Source organism: Haliotis cracherodii, unplaced genomic scaffold (assembly GCF_022045235.1).
Source record: "Haliotis cracherodii isolate W230 unplaced genomic scaffold, xgHalCrac1.p SCAF_10, whole genome shotgun sequence".
In the NCBI taxonomy this organism is placed as follows: Eukaryota; Metazoa; Mollusca; class Gastropoda; order Lepetellida; family Haliotidae; genus Haliotis; species Haliotis cracherodii.
Genome location: NW_027266265.1, coordinates 30,846,097 through 30,865,102, shown reverse-complemented (window position 1 = coordinate 30,865,102; position 19,006 = coordinate 30,846,097). Strand labels below are relative to the sequence as shown.

General features: G+C 38.7%; 1 protein-coding gene across 1 annotated transcript; it reads right to left on the bottom strand.

Annotated features, from left to right (window-relative positions):
• Positions 1-2,476: 2,476 nt before the first annotated feature.
• Positions 2,477-18,551, bottom strand: LOC139448965 (sodium- and chloride-dependent glycine transporter 2-like). The gene is made up of 13 exons (XM_071230469.1): positions 18,368-18,551; positions 10,781-10,912; positions 9,405-9,684; positions 8,259-8,391; positions 7,798-7,932; positions 7,475-7,578; positions 6,969-7,093; positions 5,999-6,111; positions 5,148-5,279; positions 4,490-4,589; positions 3,925-4,025; positions 3,151-3,318; positions 2,477-2,620 (listed from the first exon to the last, which is right to left on the bottom strand). The coding sequence occupies exons 1-13, from the start codon at positions 18,549-18,551 to the stop codon at positions 2,477-2,479; spliced, it is 1,851 nt and encodes a 616-aa protein (XP_071086570.1).
• Positions 18,552-19,006: the final 455 nt, after the last annotated feature.

The following is a 19,006-nucleotide window of genomic DNA, read 5'->3' as shown; positions in this document are numbered from 1 at the left end:
GTCGCTGATTTACTCACAGCTTCTTTTTTACACTTTCGCTTCATTGTTTGACATCAGGGTACTGTCCATAACCGCTTATGTAGGTAGTACATTACCCGCTGGGAATACCGTTCACAACAGAGCGACGCGCATTAAGTTGGTCTACAATGACACATCGTTAATTCTCGACGACAACATGTGTACGCCAATGGGAAAGTTCTCATAATCCACGTCTTTGTCTTATTCAAACAGAGGGACTATTCCACTATGTAATCATAATTATGGGCATCCAGGTGAGAAAAGAAACGAACGTGGATTCATTCCAATATGATTCCTGACCTATACCAAACATGCAACCAGTGACGTTACTTACATGCACCAGTGCAGCTCCTCGTTCATTGTCAAGCAAGATATATGTAGGACATCACACATAGTGTAGTTAAGCACTTATAACCTCACTGTATAAGTGTATGTACATGCACGTCTGCATAATATCTGTGCGTCAAAGGCCCCATTTAAGGTCAGTCATTATGTACTTTCCTCATTTCTTTGCACGTAAGTTACTGAAGTCTACAGTTGCTGGGGTTATCAACCATGATGGCATCTATTGTTAAGTTACATGACGTGTATATTCTTTCTGTTATATAATACATGTAGTTCCTGGTATATATATCTATATTTGTTATATGATACTTTATGGACACTTTATAATAATCGTCCATGCTTGAGAAACGGGCTATCAAAAATACATTTGCCGACCCAAAATCAAAATTTGATACATGGATTCCTAAAAAGGAACCGTAAAGTAAGTATATATTCCCGCATAAACATTTTATCTCCCAAAGCGCTGTAAAAGCTGGATATTTACCTTCTCTTGGTTTTCTACACAATATCCACAGAGCATCTGTGAACTGAAGACATGGTGAGAACAAATTCAACGAATGTCGAGACTTCTTCCACGTATATAGAAAGTTTATTGAAAACACTGTCTATTATGAATGCATGGAATTCGTAAAGGACTTGCGTGAGGTGCTGGATAAACGGTGAGGGCGATATTCCTTTCGTACTGGGCCCAGTGAACTACAGGTAAATCCGAGTTTTGTTGAGTGTGAATTCAGAGCACGTATCGGTAGCATTTAATCTCTTCAGTATAACTGCTCATTTTTTAAATCATTTTAGAAAGCTGAATATAATGCTTCTAAGTTAAGCACTGACACGTATTGCGACTAGAGACGTCGAGCGTTTTCAAAAACAAGAAAAAAGAACAGTCTGCTGATTGTGAAGGTGGATTGAATTTTCTTTGACACGAATGTCCTTGTTCTAATGAGATCAAGGGGCGATAAGGGTCGCCTAGATCGCTCCTCATATCAAAAGCCCGCGTTCGATTACCCACATTGGTACAATGCATGAAGCTCATTTCTGGTTTTCCCGCATTGATTGTGCTGAAATGTTGAAACCTTTCCACTTGTTACGTGATCTGAAATCATTTGATTTTCCCCGGTTTCCAATCACAACAACAATCTCATATGACAGCTGCATCACAGTAGAAGCTGAAATGTCTCTCAATTAGGTGCGGTAGTCAGTGTAAAGGAAATGTAGAAATGTAATAGGAACTCGTCAGTTAAAAATGGAAAGCCAGAAGTTTCTAGATTTTCATCCAGAATTCAAATATCTAGTAATGAATTTGTTACGACCTTACTGAGAAACTTCAAAGCCTGCGTATGGAATGCATAATGGTTGTTAAACGTAACCTGAAAAACATAAAATTCAATATTGTAAACAATCAAATTTTCAGACTTCACATGTCATAAGTAGATTTGAATATTAAAACGTAAGAAACCTTCGGATTGGTGGTTGTAGACCGGGTCAGTCTTGAAAAACTACACTGTATAATATCATATAAAACTTTATTCCAGTCAGAAAGCCTTATATATTGTGACAAGATAAGCAACACTGTATTTCTAATACAAAGAGCATCCTTGATATACTGAACACATCAAATATTGGCAATTTAGCTGAAGCGAGCCATACATCATATAGGTCAGTACAACTTTTCTAATAACAACAAAGCTGGATTTAGTATCGTAACACGACAAACATGGAGGAACCAATACTATGCAAGTATCATCACCGCTGCCTAAAGATTGAATACCATCATTAGTTCATGTACAACGAATGTATGAAATGATAGATTTGTAATTGCTTAAACGTAACTCCAGTCGTAGAGGAGCTGTATACATTACTTCATTAACTCACAGTGAAAGGTTGATGATGAAATGATTTATTATGTTGTTGTTTACTTCTGTCACGAAACTTAAACGATACTTAAACGATCTGCAGTTGTAAATAATTGCTGATGGTGACGTAAAACAATATTAAGTCACTCACTTACTACGTTAAAGCTGATTCTGAAAAATACTAATAGTTGGCAAACATAATAACTAGAAATGCTTCATTATTATCCTGAGCATATAAATCGTCGTTGATGTCTTATGCGTCATGCAGGTTGTTTGTTTTCCGAGTGTAATAGTCGCATAATAAGACTCTCTGGTTGCTGGTGCATCTCCTCAAGATATCGTTCTTTGTCTTCAGGCCGCGAAGGACCCCAGTCAGTGGCCGGAAGGCTTGCGAGGCGGAGACGCTGTTAAAGACATTAAACTCACTTTCACGTATAAAAATGAATCCAATTAGGTATAAGGACACGTTCTACATAAATTATATAAAAGCGACACGTCCTTTTCCATAATTATAAGTTTTGGGTTGGTTTGTTTGTTGTTTAACGCCGCACTCAGCAATATTCCAGCTATATGACGGCGGTCTGTAAACAATCGAGTCTGGACCAGACAATCCAGTGATTGATATCATGAGCATCGATCCACGCAATTGGGTAATCTCAGCTGAAACTTTTGTTCGATTCTGAATGTATCACGAGAACTTGTTTATGAATCACTATCAAAGAGTAATAATGCCAGGTTTTCGCGAAAAGATGAGCGTATCCTGCCCCACCCGTGGCAAGGGTCACAAAAGTCAAGTGTTCAAAAACATGTTGCAACTCTGATTAAACAACAATGTGAATGACCTTTTTACGACCCTTTTGCAATATATATGTGACGTTCAGTCGAATGTTATTCATATCTCGTATATCATGGTTCGTTTGATGTGTACACCTACCTCAAGAAATGTTCCTTTCTTCTTGACAAGCTGGTAAACCAACATGACAGGTATTGGCAATGACATCACTACTGCCATTAAGATTCCAATCACCCTTGCGTATTCAGGGTAGATGTACTCGCCATAGCTTGGGGGGTCATAGAGAAACAGAGAAAATACCAGGGACGCCTGTGATGGAAAAGAAGAAATAATATTATTGGCTTTAACGCCAATTTGAACAGTATGACAGTAATATTAGAGTGTCCGCTTGATATGAGAGAAATGCCCGAAGTGATTCATATCCGTGACTTTTACCAATGTTATGAAAGCCATGAGTTCGATTGTGGTGCTAACTAACCAAGAAACATAATCAGGGTGAACCGGGTTTCGAACAAACGATCACATGCTTCAAAGGGGCGCAACTCTGCACAACGAATTGTGAGCCCTAGATGACTGGGCAACCCATTCCCTCAGTTATTAAAAGAGTGCTACTTGGCATTTATGTTGCCAGAGAGTCTGGTTCGATATATCCTAAGAACTTACTTACCCTCAATATCGGAACAATTTCGTTGTCTGACTTTCTATTTTGTGTACTTGTTCCATTATTTTCAAAGGTAACGAATCACATAAGTACTCACATTAGCATGACCAAATTTAAGTTATAACAAAGAATGAACAAATGCAGCTCAGCATAGGAAACATAACACGTTTTGAACCAGACACTCCAGAAGGACGTTCGATAGCTGTATTGGATGGCGGCTCTACCTTAAAGTGGCTCTGTGCGGCTAAACTTACAAAAAGAATGACCGGGGTGAAGTAGGAAGACAAGACTTTCAGCACCATCGGGAAACGTCTTCCCATCATCATTTCAACATCGTTGCTAAATCTGTCAGAACCTATAAAATTTCAATTACATAATAAAATTGATAATGGATGTTAAAATGAACATCATAGGAAAACATACATAGAATGAATCATCTGTCATTTGTCGTAGGCAATAACTCCTGAAAGTACGAAATGACGGTTTCGAGATAATAATTACCCATAAGAACACCAAAGAAGTGTGGAATTTGTATTGATGGCAAACACCTGTAAGCAAATAATTTCCTGTCATTTGCAAGCACAGTTTAGAAGATATCACATTTGATGTTCTTATTGAGTACAGGATTCCAGGAAATAGCATAGTAGTCGCAGTGAAAAGTCAGAAATACGTCTAGGATTCAATTATATTCATCATCGTTTGCCAACCAAATTGCAGCACACGTTTCAGTCACATTTATTTTCGTTTTCCTGCATGTACAGTGTACGCGTGTTCAATATTTGCAATATTTGGTCAACTGCTCCCGCAGACCTGACGTACCATAGATCCAATTAATTGCGACACACTCCAGACAACCGATGAGCAGTGTGTTGAACGAGGATGCATACCAATCTAACAGCTGAAAGAGGTATACGCCACCCTGTAATAAGAACATATAAATGGTACGTACAGTCATTAAAAGTCATAACTGACATGCGATGATATCAGTATTTTGGGGCGGAGGTTAAATTCATGTCCAATCAGAATTAATTTCAGGTCATGAATTTGTAAAGACAACAAGAATATAAGAATGTTTCGGAATTTAAAACGAGGATGACTTGTGAATCATGTAATACAAAGTTCACAATCTGAGTAAAGTAGAACCAGATATTAATCTGGAAATAGAATAGAAATTTTAAGTAAACTGAAAAACGCTAATTTGAAAATCTGCATATTTGTTTTTAAAACATTTGAATCAAAACATATAAATATATCAAACAACATGTACATGACATCATACAAAGCTCCTATTATAGTTAATATTAGGAATAAGAATAACATGCATCCCTGTTCATATCTCTGATACGATGGGGTTCTAATGACATCATGTTTAATTTATTTGAACTTGCGACACAGAGATAACATTTAGGAAGTGTACTATAACTAGAAGTAGGGAGTTGACATAAAATGCATGATGTTTGTATGAACATATTCTCACATTGGTTGCATAGGGAATGGAAATTCCAAAGCTTAGCAGACACACTCCAGCGGTGACATGCATTCTTCGATGTTGAAGGTATTTGGGGCACGCTTCTATTATGCCCGCTATAACCGTTTCCATGGGACCAAACTGTAAGACAATGTATATTAATATGCTGTCGTTATGTACAATGAATACGATAAATGTTTATCTGTATTAACGAACTTGTGATCATTAATATTTATAACAAATGTCATCACATGAACTAGATTGCTTTGCAAACTGTGTCATCCTCTGGCGGTCAAACACCACCTCTTGTAAGGAGAGGACCAATATACATTTAGTTTATGTATACCAATGTACTGTTCTGGAGTCAACAAGAAATCGCACCCCACATGGCACCACACATGCATCTTTTACAAAGAACAGCAAAATTCCTTTGAACATATAAAAAAAAGAAATCCAGGGAAAATATTTTGCGAAAATCGAATTTCCTCTATGATACTGTAGGCCAGTATAATCAGTTGATAACGGCATTCCGGAGTGTCTTCTTAATGAGTTACCAAACTCTATCGGTAAAAGTATATAGACAAAAACATAAACCGTCACATAATGTAAAAATAGCATACGATAGTCTCCAAAAATTAATGTACCAAATGTATGGTAAGAAATACACGTATGTGATATCTACGAAAATACCCATTAAAATCAGATCTCCATGACGAAGCCTTTTTTGAAAATTGGACATTTGAAATAGTCATTAAAAGCAAAAGTTTGCAAAGTAAGTTCTACAGCTAAAGTATAGTTCTAGTCTATAACTACTGGTCTTTGCACACGCTTGTGTATTAAATTCCACCATACATATTTACCAGAGAATCTATTCCCATTGTTAACAGCATGATGAAGAACAGCACTGCCCACAGCTGAGACACCGGTAGTTGGGAAATTGCTTCTGGATATATGATGAACCCTAGCCCAGCACCTAGTAAAAGTAATTGGTGATACAGTAAATGGAGTTTAACACATATAACGATGGAGATCAACAAATGGCTTCACCCATTCTTCCAACTTGAATCGAACTGGGTCTTCGGCGTGAAGAGCCAACAGTTGTGCCACAACTACACTGCATCCCCATTTTGAGGCCTTAACTTGATCAGAAGGTGACTTATACGTAATGTCATGATCACAAATCAGTCGCAGTGAGGCAATGTGTTGAGCTCAACATGTTCGACTTTCGGCTCACCCAAGACTTCTTACAGTGCAGTTTTTCCACAGACAAAAATCTTCTGTTCAAATAGCAGAGAACGACACAAGGTAGTATGATGTCGTGTTGGGAGTATTCATTTCTGATGTTCTGTGATCCATTCATATAACTTTCACCCTATTTTGCCTTTTATGCCCAACTGAACCTGATTCGTCGACTAATCGAGACTGCTTATTCTCTGGTGTGAACGTCTAATCTAATAGGCAGCTAAAGTTGTATATTTCGAATGTACCCACCCTACTAAATTCAAAACGTCAACGCCCGAGAATAATCAATCCCTATTATCTTCCGAAACAGATTTCAGAGGGAGTAAAAGGCACATAACGTTATATGAATCGATCACTTAAAATCAGTAATGACACCAGGTGTTCGCATGTCCTGTTCTGCCTGAAGCAGCCGCCACCAACACACTTTTCCTAAAAACTACAATGTGTGTTGCCCAACGCCGCATCCATCAATACTCATGTCATAGTAGAGCGGCCTGTAAACAATCGATCCCGTAGCAGGCAATCTAGTGATCACTCTCATGTGCAAGTATCCACAGCAACAGCAATATAATATCCATGATTGTTTACCAGATGACACAACTTCTGATATAGGTATCTGAGCCTGTTGCGCCATGAAGCCCAGTGTAGAGAAGACCACAAGACCACAGAAAATACTGCTGGCTTCACCGATCACAGTAATTAACACTACGTCTCTGAAATAAAAATTTATAAACATTATTGCAGATCATAACTGGAAAAGCTACAGTCATATCTTCATGCTTGACCTATCAATGAACGTAAATCACAGAATAATACATCATATACATCTGTAACAGATTCAACGCGTTAGATCCGTTAGAATAACAGGTTTTGATTTCTTTAGATGATACTTACTATAAGCAGCATTATTTGTTGATATATCTGGCAAATGGTCAGCTTCGAATCTTATAATGTTTCGGATTCAAACAGGATCATGATGGTACTCTTTATCATTCTAGGGAATTTTCTATTATCGGCACATTATATACGTGTATTTTCTTTATGTCTAATTTCTGATGTATCATATGTGGTCCTCCTGTTGAAGACATGTTAACCTGAAGCAGTTGTTGTGGAAGTTGTTGTAGCTGCTCATGGTGATGAGGCCTCCGAATGTTGTACTCATAGAATAAAACCCTTGTAGCAAAGCTTCGAGCCAAACCTTTTGGTGAAATAAGAAATAAGAACACATTTTAATCTTCTATGGTTACATGAGAACAATAGTTGATATTCGTATATCCGGTACCGGTAAGGTTTTGTCATCCCTAGCATAAACTATGTGTCGGCGACGTGTCCATCAGTGATAGTTAGAGTATGGGGCTGTACCTGATAATCAATTTACACTAAACGTTCTGTTATTAATTATACTTGAGCATCTAACCTGTACATTGCCGAGGCGAGAAAAGTCGGGACGGAGGAAATACAATATACCCTCCGCAGCACCCGGCATCATGCACGATCTGATCAGCAGCACCGCCAGGAGAACGTAGGGAAGAAGGGCAGTCACGTACACAATCTGTTTCATAGAAATGTAATCAGAATCACTTCAACCTGTCTGTAAATAATCGAATCGGTGGATAGTTGACACAAAAGCAGCAAAGTCACAAAACCTGACCTTTAAACAAGCATGAATTGTTGGTGCTCCTGGTCTCCACAGTGTAACCAGCTCAATGAACATTGGTCGGCGAACCATAAACGGCACTTCATTGATAATTCACAAATGTTCACAAAAAGGAAAATTGTCGGGCGGTGCTTTCTATCTCTTCTTATTAACACCAATGTCCTTTTCGAAAAGATATAAGAGAAGCGTTTGGTCTGAAGCGTATGATATTGGTATCCTACCTTTCCAACAGACTTCACACCTTTCATCACACAAAGGAACACAACGACCCAAGAGACAAGGATACAGAGGAGGAGATGAACCTGAACTGTTCCGACATTGTCAATACCGCTTGACACTCTTAGTGTGTTGTATCTGTCAAATCAGTGATATTATATCAAGACAGATCATTACGACATTTGATATATCGCTGGAGCTAGTTCATGAACTTTTAATGATTCAGTCATAACATCTTTATCTGTAGATAATCAAATGATTATTATTTAAATATGACTTTATTCTCACTATTGTTTTCCTCTTTTGATGTCTAATATACGATCATATAAATTCTTCTTGATTAATATTTAGGGCGATGACGTAGTTAACATACGGGACGAGGAATGAAGATTACATTCTAGAGTATTTTGTTATACATCAACCAAGTCAGCGAGCTTCATCACCCTTTCCCGTTAGTCGTGTCTTACCACAAGTATGGGTTGCTAGAGATACAGATTATCTATTCAGAGTGAATTACTCTTGCGCCTCAGCGAGGGACTTTCAAATGTCTCAAGAGGGACGGATAGAGACAGTCTTAGTAAGCTTATTCAATATATTCCCCATATTAATGTTTCTGAGAATGTAGAACAATGTATTGGGTTTTCCGATCACAAATTTCACATAACCTCAAATCAATCTATTGTTGAAAAGAAGTCTCATTATACTGTCCGTGACACAATGGAATAAGTCACGTTTGAGAACACGTCACGTTGCTATGGACCGCTTTGCCAACAACGAAAACAAATGAACAATTGGAGGAAATTAACATGAAACAAAAATGATAATGTTCAGTAAGAATTACTAAACATAATTACACCGAGATAATTGCCCTTACAGGTAAAATATAACTATTTGAGCTACTGTCAATGAGAATGGGAGTTCTGTTAGTTCTTGTGCTCACGCCTTGGTGGCGAGGCTGTGCTTGGAATGCTGGGCTGTGAGATGGAAATGGGTTCGGGATGGGGATGTACATGGCTCGGAATTTATTTATGATCATAAGATAATATTGAAGTAAATACGACTTTGAATGTCTAGTTGTGCCAGTTAAATAACAGGTCTGACTCAGATCTTTGTCAACATACTTATAATATCACTAAAAACCCTTATCTTACTGCCAAAACTCCTCTGACGCCGTCAACGTTTCATTCGGCGGCCGCCATGCAGAGTTGAGCAGCAGATGATCATCCGTGTTGTTATTTAGGTAGGCGTCAGTGATTGATGAACTGTTGCTAAGCTTAGTGACGCAGAGGGGCGTGTTCCACCAGTTGTCACACGTTGTCCATGGCAACACTGACCAGAAAGACCGGTACAAGTAGTAAATAGACCAGGCAATGATGACATTGTAAGGCAGGGATCCAATGAAAGAGCCTGCAACCTGGGCGATTCCAATACCTGAAAATACCGTCAGTGAATGAGTTTGGTTTAACGTTGGTTTGAACAGTATTCCAATTATATCTCGGCCTGTTTTTGAGACAAGTCCCTGATATCAACAGTCTCAGTGTCAATAACTGCCATACATCGAGAGTATGAAATTGCTAACTGTAAATGTAATATACATATTGTCTTAATAAATGCCTTATTAACAACAGATGAAAACAACTAAAATAATTATGTTTTATTTTGTTAAGATAAACATGATAATGGGCAAGACTGGTCTGTGTCATAATTTCTCATCGAAAACAGTTTGTCTCACAGTGCCAAGTGCATATATTCTCCCCCCCAAAATCAACTATTTTATATTAGAACAATTAACTCAAACAACGTCGCATCACGCCTAAGTGATCGATGGGTTAAACAGGTTGTAAACACATTTACCAACAAATATTTTTCAAACAGCACACCATGTAATATTAAAACATTCGTAACATGCGAGATTCTGGGTTAGAATTGGCTCACTGCACCATTGCGTGCCACGGTACCCCGATGATGTGGATTTTTGTTCTTAATATCAGTCACCTGTCTGGTACAGACTCTATTTAAAACAGACCGCCATCTTTTGGCTTAAATACCGCAGAGTCTGCCGTCAAACAACAAACACACAGTTGCTTGAAGCGGAGATTTGAACCGAGACATGGAAAGAGGTGTTCTCTGGTTGATGAAAAAATGTTACAGAAAATGCGGCAAAACATGATACAAACCTGAGAGGATACAGCCCTCTCCCCCACCTGTTATAAAGAAACCGTCCCGAAGAAAAATGTCATTTAAATAAGTGATTCATTGATAGTCCAGATACCATATTAGATACGATACAACTATCATAAATGAGTGAGTTTAGTTACAAGCCGCTTCCATGGGTGTGGTGCTGACAAACCAAGAATCAAAATCAGGGACTTAAAACTATTCTGGCACACCTCAGGAACGCAACTTTCCATACCTGGTGTATGTTATAATAAGTGTAGCGTTGTAAGAAGCATTGTGATAGCAAATCCATTCAAGTCGGAGGGCATTTGCTTATATAATGGCCTGAACAGAAATGTGTTTAACTAACCTTTAAACAAAGGACAAATGGACCAAATATGTGATGCACTCTTGCTCGAGAACTGGCCAATAGAAACCTCGAGGAAGAAGAGTGGAACAGCACACGTGAAAATCCCAGCAAAGTAGGGAATGAGAAACGCACCTGGGAAATAGAAAAAGTTTATTAATCTTTACAACTTATTGAGCTAAAATGCAATGGACTAACATTAGAACTACGTTTGTTTGAGTTTCAATTGAGTTGTATGAAAGTGATGAGTTTTATTGTCTGATATTCATATGAGTATATGTGCCATTGACCTTCAGCGGGAAAATGACATGTGATCAAGGTTTTATTTATCGTATTGTGTAGTGATCAATGGATAAGGTGAAATGGGTTTTAACGTTGCGTTCAAAATTATTGCACTAATATAGCGACCTATGCGTGTGCATGTGTGCGTGCGTGCGTGCGGGCTTGCGTGCGTCTATCTGTATGTGTGCTTGTATTAGTCCGGACTTATGCCGGTGATATGGTGCTAGGCCACTGAGGGAGCGCAACGAAGTGTAACAAGGACAGATCACTCAGACATGGTATACTGACCGAACTGTCCTTGTCTTATCTCCTTAATGCCGAGCGCCTTGCAGGGTGACACGAATTACCATCTTTTAACGACATTTGATTTGACAGGGGACAGAACCCCAACCTTCAGATAACCTTCAGAAAAACCTCTTTGTATAATATTATACATCTATTATCTCAGAAAAAATGTTTTAAACAGACATTTTGTTATGTCATCAACTTTGCGGATTAAATTAGAAACAGGTGTTGTTTGTTTAAAAAGGTGGAAATGTCAGCATATTTCCCATGTGTATGAAGTAATTGAAGAAGGTTGTGGACATCTGGGGTCTTTCCCACATGATTGTTACAATAGATGTTTGTTATTATTGGGATTGAGAACGTAGTTTTTTAGACATGGAAATATGGTGTAAATTTTCTGTCCCTTTTGACACATGTGATTGACGAGATTCAGAAAAAACATGGCAAATATGCGGACCTCGCTTTCGAAATGTCAAGCTTGTGTCCCAAGTACCATGTTGTCCAACTCCCTTTTGTCCGCGGTGCGGTTTGGTACGTCGCCATCTGTTGCATCTGTTTGCTGCCAAGTACACAGCCTTTCTGGCAATCTGGGTAATGCAGAAGGCCGCAGTGTTGGTGAGTCTTCACATTCTCTGAAATGTTCTGGCAGGGTTCGATAAGGCAGCGCTTTCTGGGAGAAGTCCACTTCGCTGTCTGGGTTGCGTGTAGACGGGGAAGGGCCTGAGCTGATGATGAGACTCTGCCAGGATCACCCAAACCCTCTTTGCTGCACTGGTCACTGGTTTCATCATCAACATCAACATCATCATCAGATGCAGATTCATCTGTAATATCTACATGAGATGACTAGCTTCAAGAGGACTTTTATCTTCTCTTTGAGCACTGGTTGATCTGTGGTGGAATACAGGTCGCTCAAGCTATCGAGTATGAAAGGAAACAATGGTAACTCTGAGAAATAAATAGTAAAGTTTGAGGATTCATTTCAATGAATTCACAAACTTGTCATCCCATGATCCTTCGGTTTCCTATCAATCCATATTTTTCTGTGTAAGTATGACGTACCCTCTATAAATATAATATACACGATCCCACAAGCGACTTCTTGAATGAGAATGCAGAGCAATGTCACGTGACTCCTTACCTCTCGGGCACAGGTTTTGCAACAGCTGAACTCTAATCACTTTTATGTCATGGGAGATACGTGTAAACAGTTAAGAGATGCGTTGATCATCTTTTCTTTCGGACATCATGTCATCTGATACAATCCTATTGTTGTTCCGGACTTGCTGAGTATTTCATGATATGCATATTAGCTGAAAGGAAGCTTTGATTTACGTCATAGTAGCCACAAAGTAAGTAGGATTCAAGTAATATATTAAGATGACATAAAACTAAATTATATTCGCTGCTATTATGTCAAAGTTTGCTGAATTGTTATAAAGTGTTTTGAGCCATGGTAAGGCTGCCCATTCTCAACGTATTGTGCTAGGCACACTATTAAGGTGCATTGTGGGGGTCAGGCTTGACACGGATGGTTGGACAACTGCAGGGGGCTGAAGGCAGTTAAGTCGATTCTACAGACAGATACAACAGATCCTTTTACAATTGTAAGCCTTTATTACACAAAGTAGACAGAACAAAGGCAGTTATTTCTAGTCTCGTGCTGACTCTCGAGGATAAAACATTCTCCCCAATTTCATTCTCATCTCCTTCTCAGCTTTCGCTAGCCACATTCAGTGTCCAGCTCTAAAGTGAAGAGTTTTATAGATCCGTCATATCCGAGGTGGTTGGGGTCCAAAGTGTCGCACATGAATGTTTTAGCGACAATCCCAGGTACATGTGCCCTTTTCGTCAACAGGGGTATCGACAGAGGGGATTAAATGAGGATCGGGTAATCACAATGTGCGACCTGGTAGATTGTGTGTCTTCAAACCACGCAGCACTGGTCTATGACTGACTGTGGCATAAACACACTCACTCATTCATTTATTCATTCATTTATTCATCTATTTACTAATGTTCACCTTAATTGTTATCCATATATACGTACCATATACTAGTATAGCCATGTGTACTTCGTTTTCGCAACCGTCAGTAGAGAGAGAGAGAGCATAATATAATTGGGCGGATATACAAATTAGAAAAATAAATCTCAAGTCAATGTACTCGGGCTACATACATCACAACCTTAAAATTATTGATAAACATAGTTTCCTCAATTTCAAGCAATATCAGAACCAATATATACTATCTATAGTATATATAGTACCTGGAAATATGGATCAAGGTCACCTTCTAATAAGATAAATTCTTCAGTATAGTTTGGTATTAGTTTATGTATCTGTTGATAATGTGATTACGAAAGTAATAAATTCCTTTTTCTATACTTTAGCAGATCCTGCGCGGTGCTCTCTCCTAATTATTTTGAATCAAATTTCCACTGTTATCACAGTGTTAGTTAGTGGGAAATGCGCATGACAGTTTACAGAAGTTGAAGAACACGTACGTGCTGTAAATAAAAACGACAAAACCCTTTCCAAAAGCTGACGATTCCGACCGCATTATAAGCATTATGTGTTTATGAATCACTATCAAATAGTGACAGTACTAAATCTAGTAAACAATCCTCGAAATTGCGCATGCACAGAACGGAAAATCTGGATAAGGCATTAAAATATCCGTATGCGTGGAACGTGTGAATTCCGCTAAGCTTCCGTTATTTGGACGGAAAACGGATAGTTGAAAGCCTCAAATAAGAATTGTTGTTTCGTCCAAAGGGATTGAAATAATGTTGTCGTGTATGTACTGTAAGGGGAAGGTTTGTTTGTGCGTTGTTTTACGCCGCACTAAGCAATATTCCAGCTACATGACGGCGGTCTGTAAATAATCGAGTCTGGACCCGACAATCCAGTGATTGATATCATGACCATCGATCGATGACATGCATCAACCAAGTCAGTCAGGGGAATGAAAGACTAAGCAGTAGTGGACATAATTCACAGATCTCCAAAAGCAGCTGTCGTATGTGGACACGAATTGTCGTCGCATCCTCTCTCCATCAGCCTGACGAGGTCAGGTGTACATGTGCTCACCTACTTTCATTCAAAAGGCTGAAAGACGCATTGTCCCTAAACAAGGCCTATCGGTGAAAGCCCCTCGTCTCTATAGGTGAGAAGACCGTTATGTTTTTTATTTTTTAACTTATGATATACAATGGGGTTTTCACGTTTAAATTGAGGACTGTAAACATAGTTTCACTTCGTAAGGGCTGTTTAGAAAACATGGAATATTTCATGGAAAATGCATCGTGGATTTAAAAACAGTTCTGGTGAGCATTGACATTCGTGTAACAATTCATGATGATTTCTCATGACATGTTTATATGTGGGACACATGTTATAATTGAAAAACATGTGCACCCCTTGGATATACTAAACGAATAATATGTGTCTTATGGTGAATGTCACTTGGATTTGGAATAAGTACTGGTGGGTTTCTGCATTCATGTATTAGTACATGAGGGATTCTCGTGAGATTTTATATTAAGGACAGATTTAAAAACGAAAAATTTAGTGTTTGGTCATTGAAAACCATGAACCTCAGATGGGGTTTATGGTGAATACTCATGAAACTTTGATATATTTATGTTGTTTATTAACCTAAGTTCTTCATATTTAAAAAGGTCATTTACAATATTTAAGATATTAATATTATTATAATATATATAGAACAGTTTTTCACGTCACCTATAGCTGTCCATCATTTATCTGCTGACCATGTGTTCACTCAAGACATTTTGTCTTTTTACCTAGTATGTTTCAAGAAGAGAAGGGGAACGAGCATGGTCCTGCTAATCTGCTTTGCTAGAACAGCTGGACATTTACCTGGCATTGTTCATTTATGATAATGATCAAGGGTTCTTGCGTTCAATGTATATTATTCTATTTACAGTATAGTTGGCTACTTTGATGTTTTCGTAGTTTCAATGGAAAGTAAAACCACGTGCTCTTAACACATACATGTCATTACAAACTCAAAAATAATTGATAAAACATTATACTATACGAAGTCAGGCTCTGGTTATGTTGTTCGGATCGAGTCAAATGTAATGGCCCAAGCCAGTTAGCCTATTCAGTCAATGACAGATAGCGGAACGAACTGCAATTCTTGTTTTAACCAAGCGCGGGCTGAGGCATGGTCTTGACATCTAGTAACACGTGAGCAATGGTTTCAGCCTGATTGCAAACTGAACAAACCTGGTCATAGTGCTTTTTGTGACCGAGTCTGAGGCGTGAGATAGCAATTTTAATTTTCCTTTCATTTGAGTATGAGTTTGGTTTTTGTTGGACCTTGGGTTGAATTTTGTATAGCCATCTGCCGATCGTACTTGCGTCCCATTGGGCTTGTCATCTTTCTGCTATGGAGGCTTTGAATTTGCTTTTTATCTCTAGTTTACTAAAGTGAATAGGCTGTGTATCCGCTTTGACTAGAGCTAGCTTCGCCATCCTTGTTACGTACTGTTATTAAAGACATCCCTTTCCGTGTGAGTGATGGCTTGATCATTGTAAACACGCCCATATATTTGAAATGTATTACTCTCCGTTGTTCCCCTCCATTTAACGGGGTGTGTTCTCACCGAGCTCAAAACTGAAACTCGGGGGATTAGGGATGGGAGAGTATAATCTGTTCTTTAAATCGCCTTGAGCCTTGAGCTTGTGTTCAATATGGAGATCTGTATTTTATTCATTATTTCTGTGTTCCCCTGGAGGTAACAATACACAACTATGACACATAAAGTATAGAACACTTGGGTAATTTTTGTGGTAATATGCGAGAGATATGTGATTAGTTTGTTTGTTCGTTTGTCGCCACACTCAGCAATATTCAAGCTGTAAATAATCGAGGATGCACCAGACAATCCAGTAATTGATGTCATGAGCATCGATCAACGCAGATGGGATACGATGACATGCATATCAACCAAGTCAGCTAGCCTGACCACCCGGTCCCTCATGTAATATGTATCGGTATCTTTGATTAAGGAAATGTATTTCATATATATTAAGTGCTGGTCGTTTCGTATTAAAACATGTTAAAAAGGGTATATTAAACAAGTTTTGTGGTAAAGTTATCGTTCTGAATCACATAGTTGGCTATATGTTAGCAACAGATCTGAAGTTAGATATGGACTATAGCTAAATTGGCTATGGAAATGTCAGTTAACTGCTTCGTGAACACGGCTGACATTGAGGTGCAGTGAAACGATGTTTTAGCTCGATGAGAAGGTTGAACGACTAATTTCTTGAATGCATTAAAACAAGGCCATGTGAATAACCTCCTTGATCTGTGATGTTTGCCTGCAATAAATTTGGCCTGCCTTTCTCATGACTTTATATCACATTTTCCACATCCATAAAACTACGTTCTCAAAACTAATGATAACAAACAGATGATATAACGATGATGTGTGAAAGATCCCGATTGTCAAAGCCCTTCGTCAATTACTTCATACACATGGGGAATATGCTGACATTTCCCCCTACAGACACTTTCCTCCTTTTAAAACAAACAGCATGTGTTTCTAAATTAATCCTCAAAGTTGCTGATATAACCACATTTGACCCGTGCTTGCTGTATAAGCGACTATGCTGGTCGTAAGAGGCGACTAACGGGATCGGGTGGTCAGGCTCGCTGACTTGGTTTATGCATGTCATCGTATCCCAATTACGTGGATCGATGCTCATGATGTCAATCACTGGATTGTCTTGTCCAGCCTCGATTACTTACAGACCGCCGTCATACTGCTGCGTGCGGCGTTAAACAACAAACAAATATAAAACACATTTGTCATTTTCAAAAATACCATCACAATGACTTCTATTTTAAGACCTATTCCAGATAAAAATATTCCAGCATTTTTAAAATCGGTGTTCACCCACTTCATCCCACTCTTGAATCCTTACGGTGTTATCGAAAACTGTTCAAATAAACAGAGGATGGTGATAATATGAGGTTAACGCTATTTTTCAGGGCATTATCATTTGCAGAAACCCGAGGGCAGTTAATGGAAAACCTCGGGTTTCTGCAAATGTTAATGCCCTGAAAAATAGCGTTACCCTTATGTTATATTATATTAAATCACTGACCCACTTTTACAAATATGATAATGGCCCGTCGTCAAGCAATATGAAGGCATTATCAAGTTACAGTGGCCCGCTCATTTCTGAAAACGTGCGGGCGGTTTAATGATAATTCTGTCTATTTTAGCTATAATGGCTATTATGTTACATGTTTGTTGAATTAATGCAAATCCCGAGTCAAGGCTTACTCCCCACTCATCTGAAGATAATCGTCCAACCTTAGGCAAGTGCGCATACAGGACAGTTACAGAGAAAATAAGCCTACTGAAACAGTGGACAAAACACACTCTGGTGACGCAATAAAAAATCATGACCTACAAACGTCTTCGGGAGATTGTGTGACATCAAAGATAACGGAGTCTTGTGGAAAGGATGAGCATCGTATAAAAGTATCATATAAAACAGGTGTCCATAAACAAAGAAATCTCTATATCTATATCTGGTATGTTATTTAAGAGCCGAGGTTTAGGTAAATGACTAAGTTCTTCAGACTTCAGAGTGAACACTGCTGAGAGACAGACCAGAACCACTCTAAACATAAGCCTTTCTCCAAGCAATTGCGGACAAATCAGTATTTAGCTTTTATTAACGCGGGTCATATTATATTTATCATCTGGATGATACGTTATGTCAAAACAACATCCGTTATGTCTAAAAGCTATGACATATTGTTGAAAAGTTTAGAATCAGTCATACCCTCTTCTATAACTTATTTCATTTTTGTCACATTCAGTATTATTCCCGATACATGTATATGATGGCCCTTCAATATAAAAACCATGGATACCTCTAACCTTCACCACTTCATCAGTATATAGTAACAGATACTCAAAATATTAATTGTTCCTCATCAACACGTTCATTATTAGTTGGTCACACTTACCACCTCCATTTCTGTTGCAAAGGTAGGGAAATCTCCAAAGTGAGCCAAGGCCAACTGAGTACCCAAGGAGTGACAGAATGTACTCTCTCTTCCTGGACCATACCTCTCTGGTTCTTACTCGATCATCCTTTACGTCCGTGGACTTTTGACAGTCAGCGTTCAGAAACACGTCAGGCTCCGACATGGCAGATAGCTCTTTATGACAGCCCATGCAAAACATTGACACATAAATCGCGGGCTCGTACTGTGCTGAACAGTTCCTAAGCCTTTGGTTTCGGACATTTTACGCTTTACTAAGTCGTATACATATGGGTTGACTGTACATACACTAGAATGCCGAATTTATTACCCTTAGTCTGGACAACAGTTGACTAATGATTAGGGGGGGGGGGGGGGGGGGGGGGGGCACGGTGGCCTTCCTCTTCTTCTTTTTATGTAGCGATAAAGTGGTTGTAAAAGTTATATGCCGCTTACTTAGTTCCCTTTACAGCGGACCTCAGAAGTTCAAAGATTGAGCTGAAATTTCAAGAGGCCGCAATTTTTCAGACATAAAAAAGGCAGAAAACCTTCTGGTACTGAAGACTGTCCGCTGAGTTTATGCCAAAAAGTGTTGGGTCAAGGAAGGAGTTTATTAAAGGC

Excerpts from the sequence above, each read along its gene's own strand:
- LOC139448965 (XM_071230469.1), bottom strand. The coding sequence starts at position 18,551 with ATGTCGGAGCCTGACGTGTTTCTGAACGCTGACTGTCAAAAGTCCACG. Across the intron at positions 10,913-18,367 it reads TTGCAACAGAAATGGAGGTG|GTGCGTTTCTCATTCCCTAC; the intron begins GTAAGTGTGACC and ends TCTATTTCCCAG. Across the intron at positions 4,026-4,489 it reads CGCAATTAATTGGATCTATG|GTTCTGACAGATTTAGCAAC; the intron begins GTACGTCAGGTC and ends GAAATTTTATAG.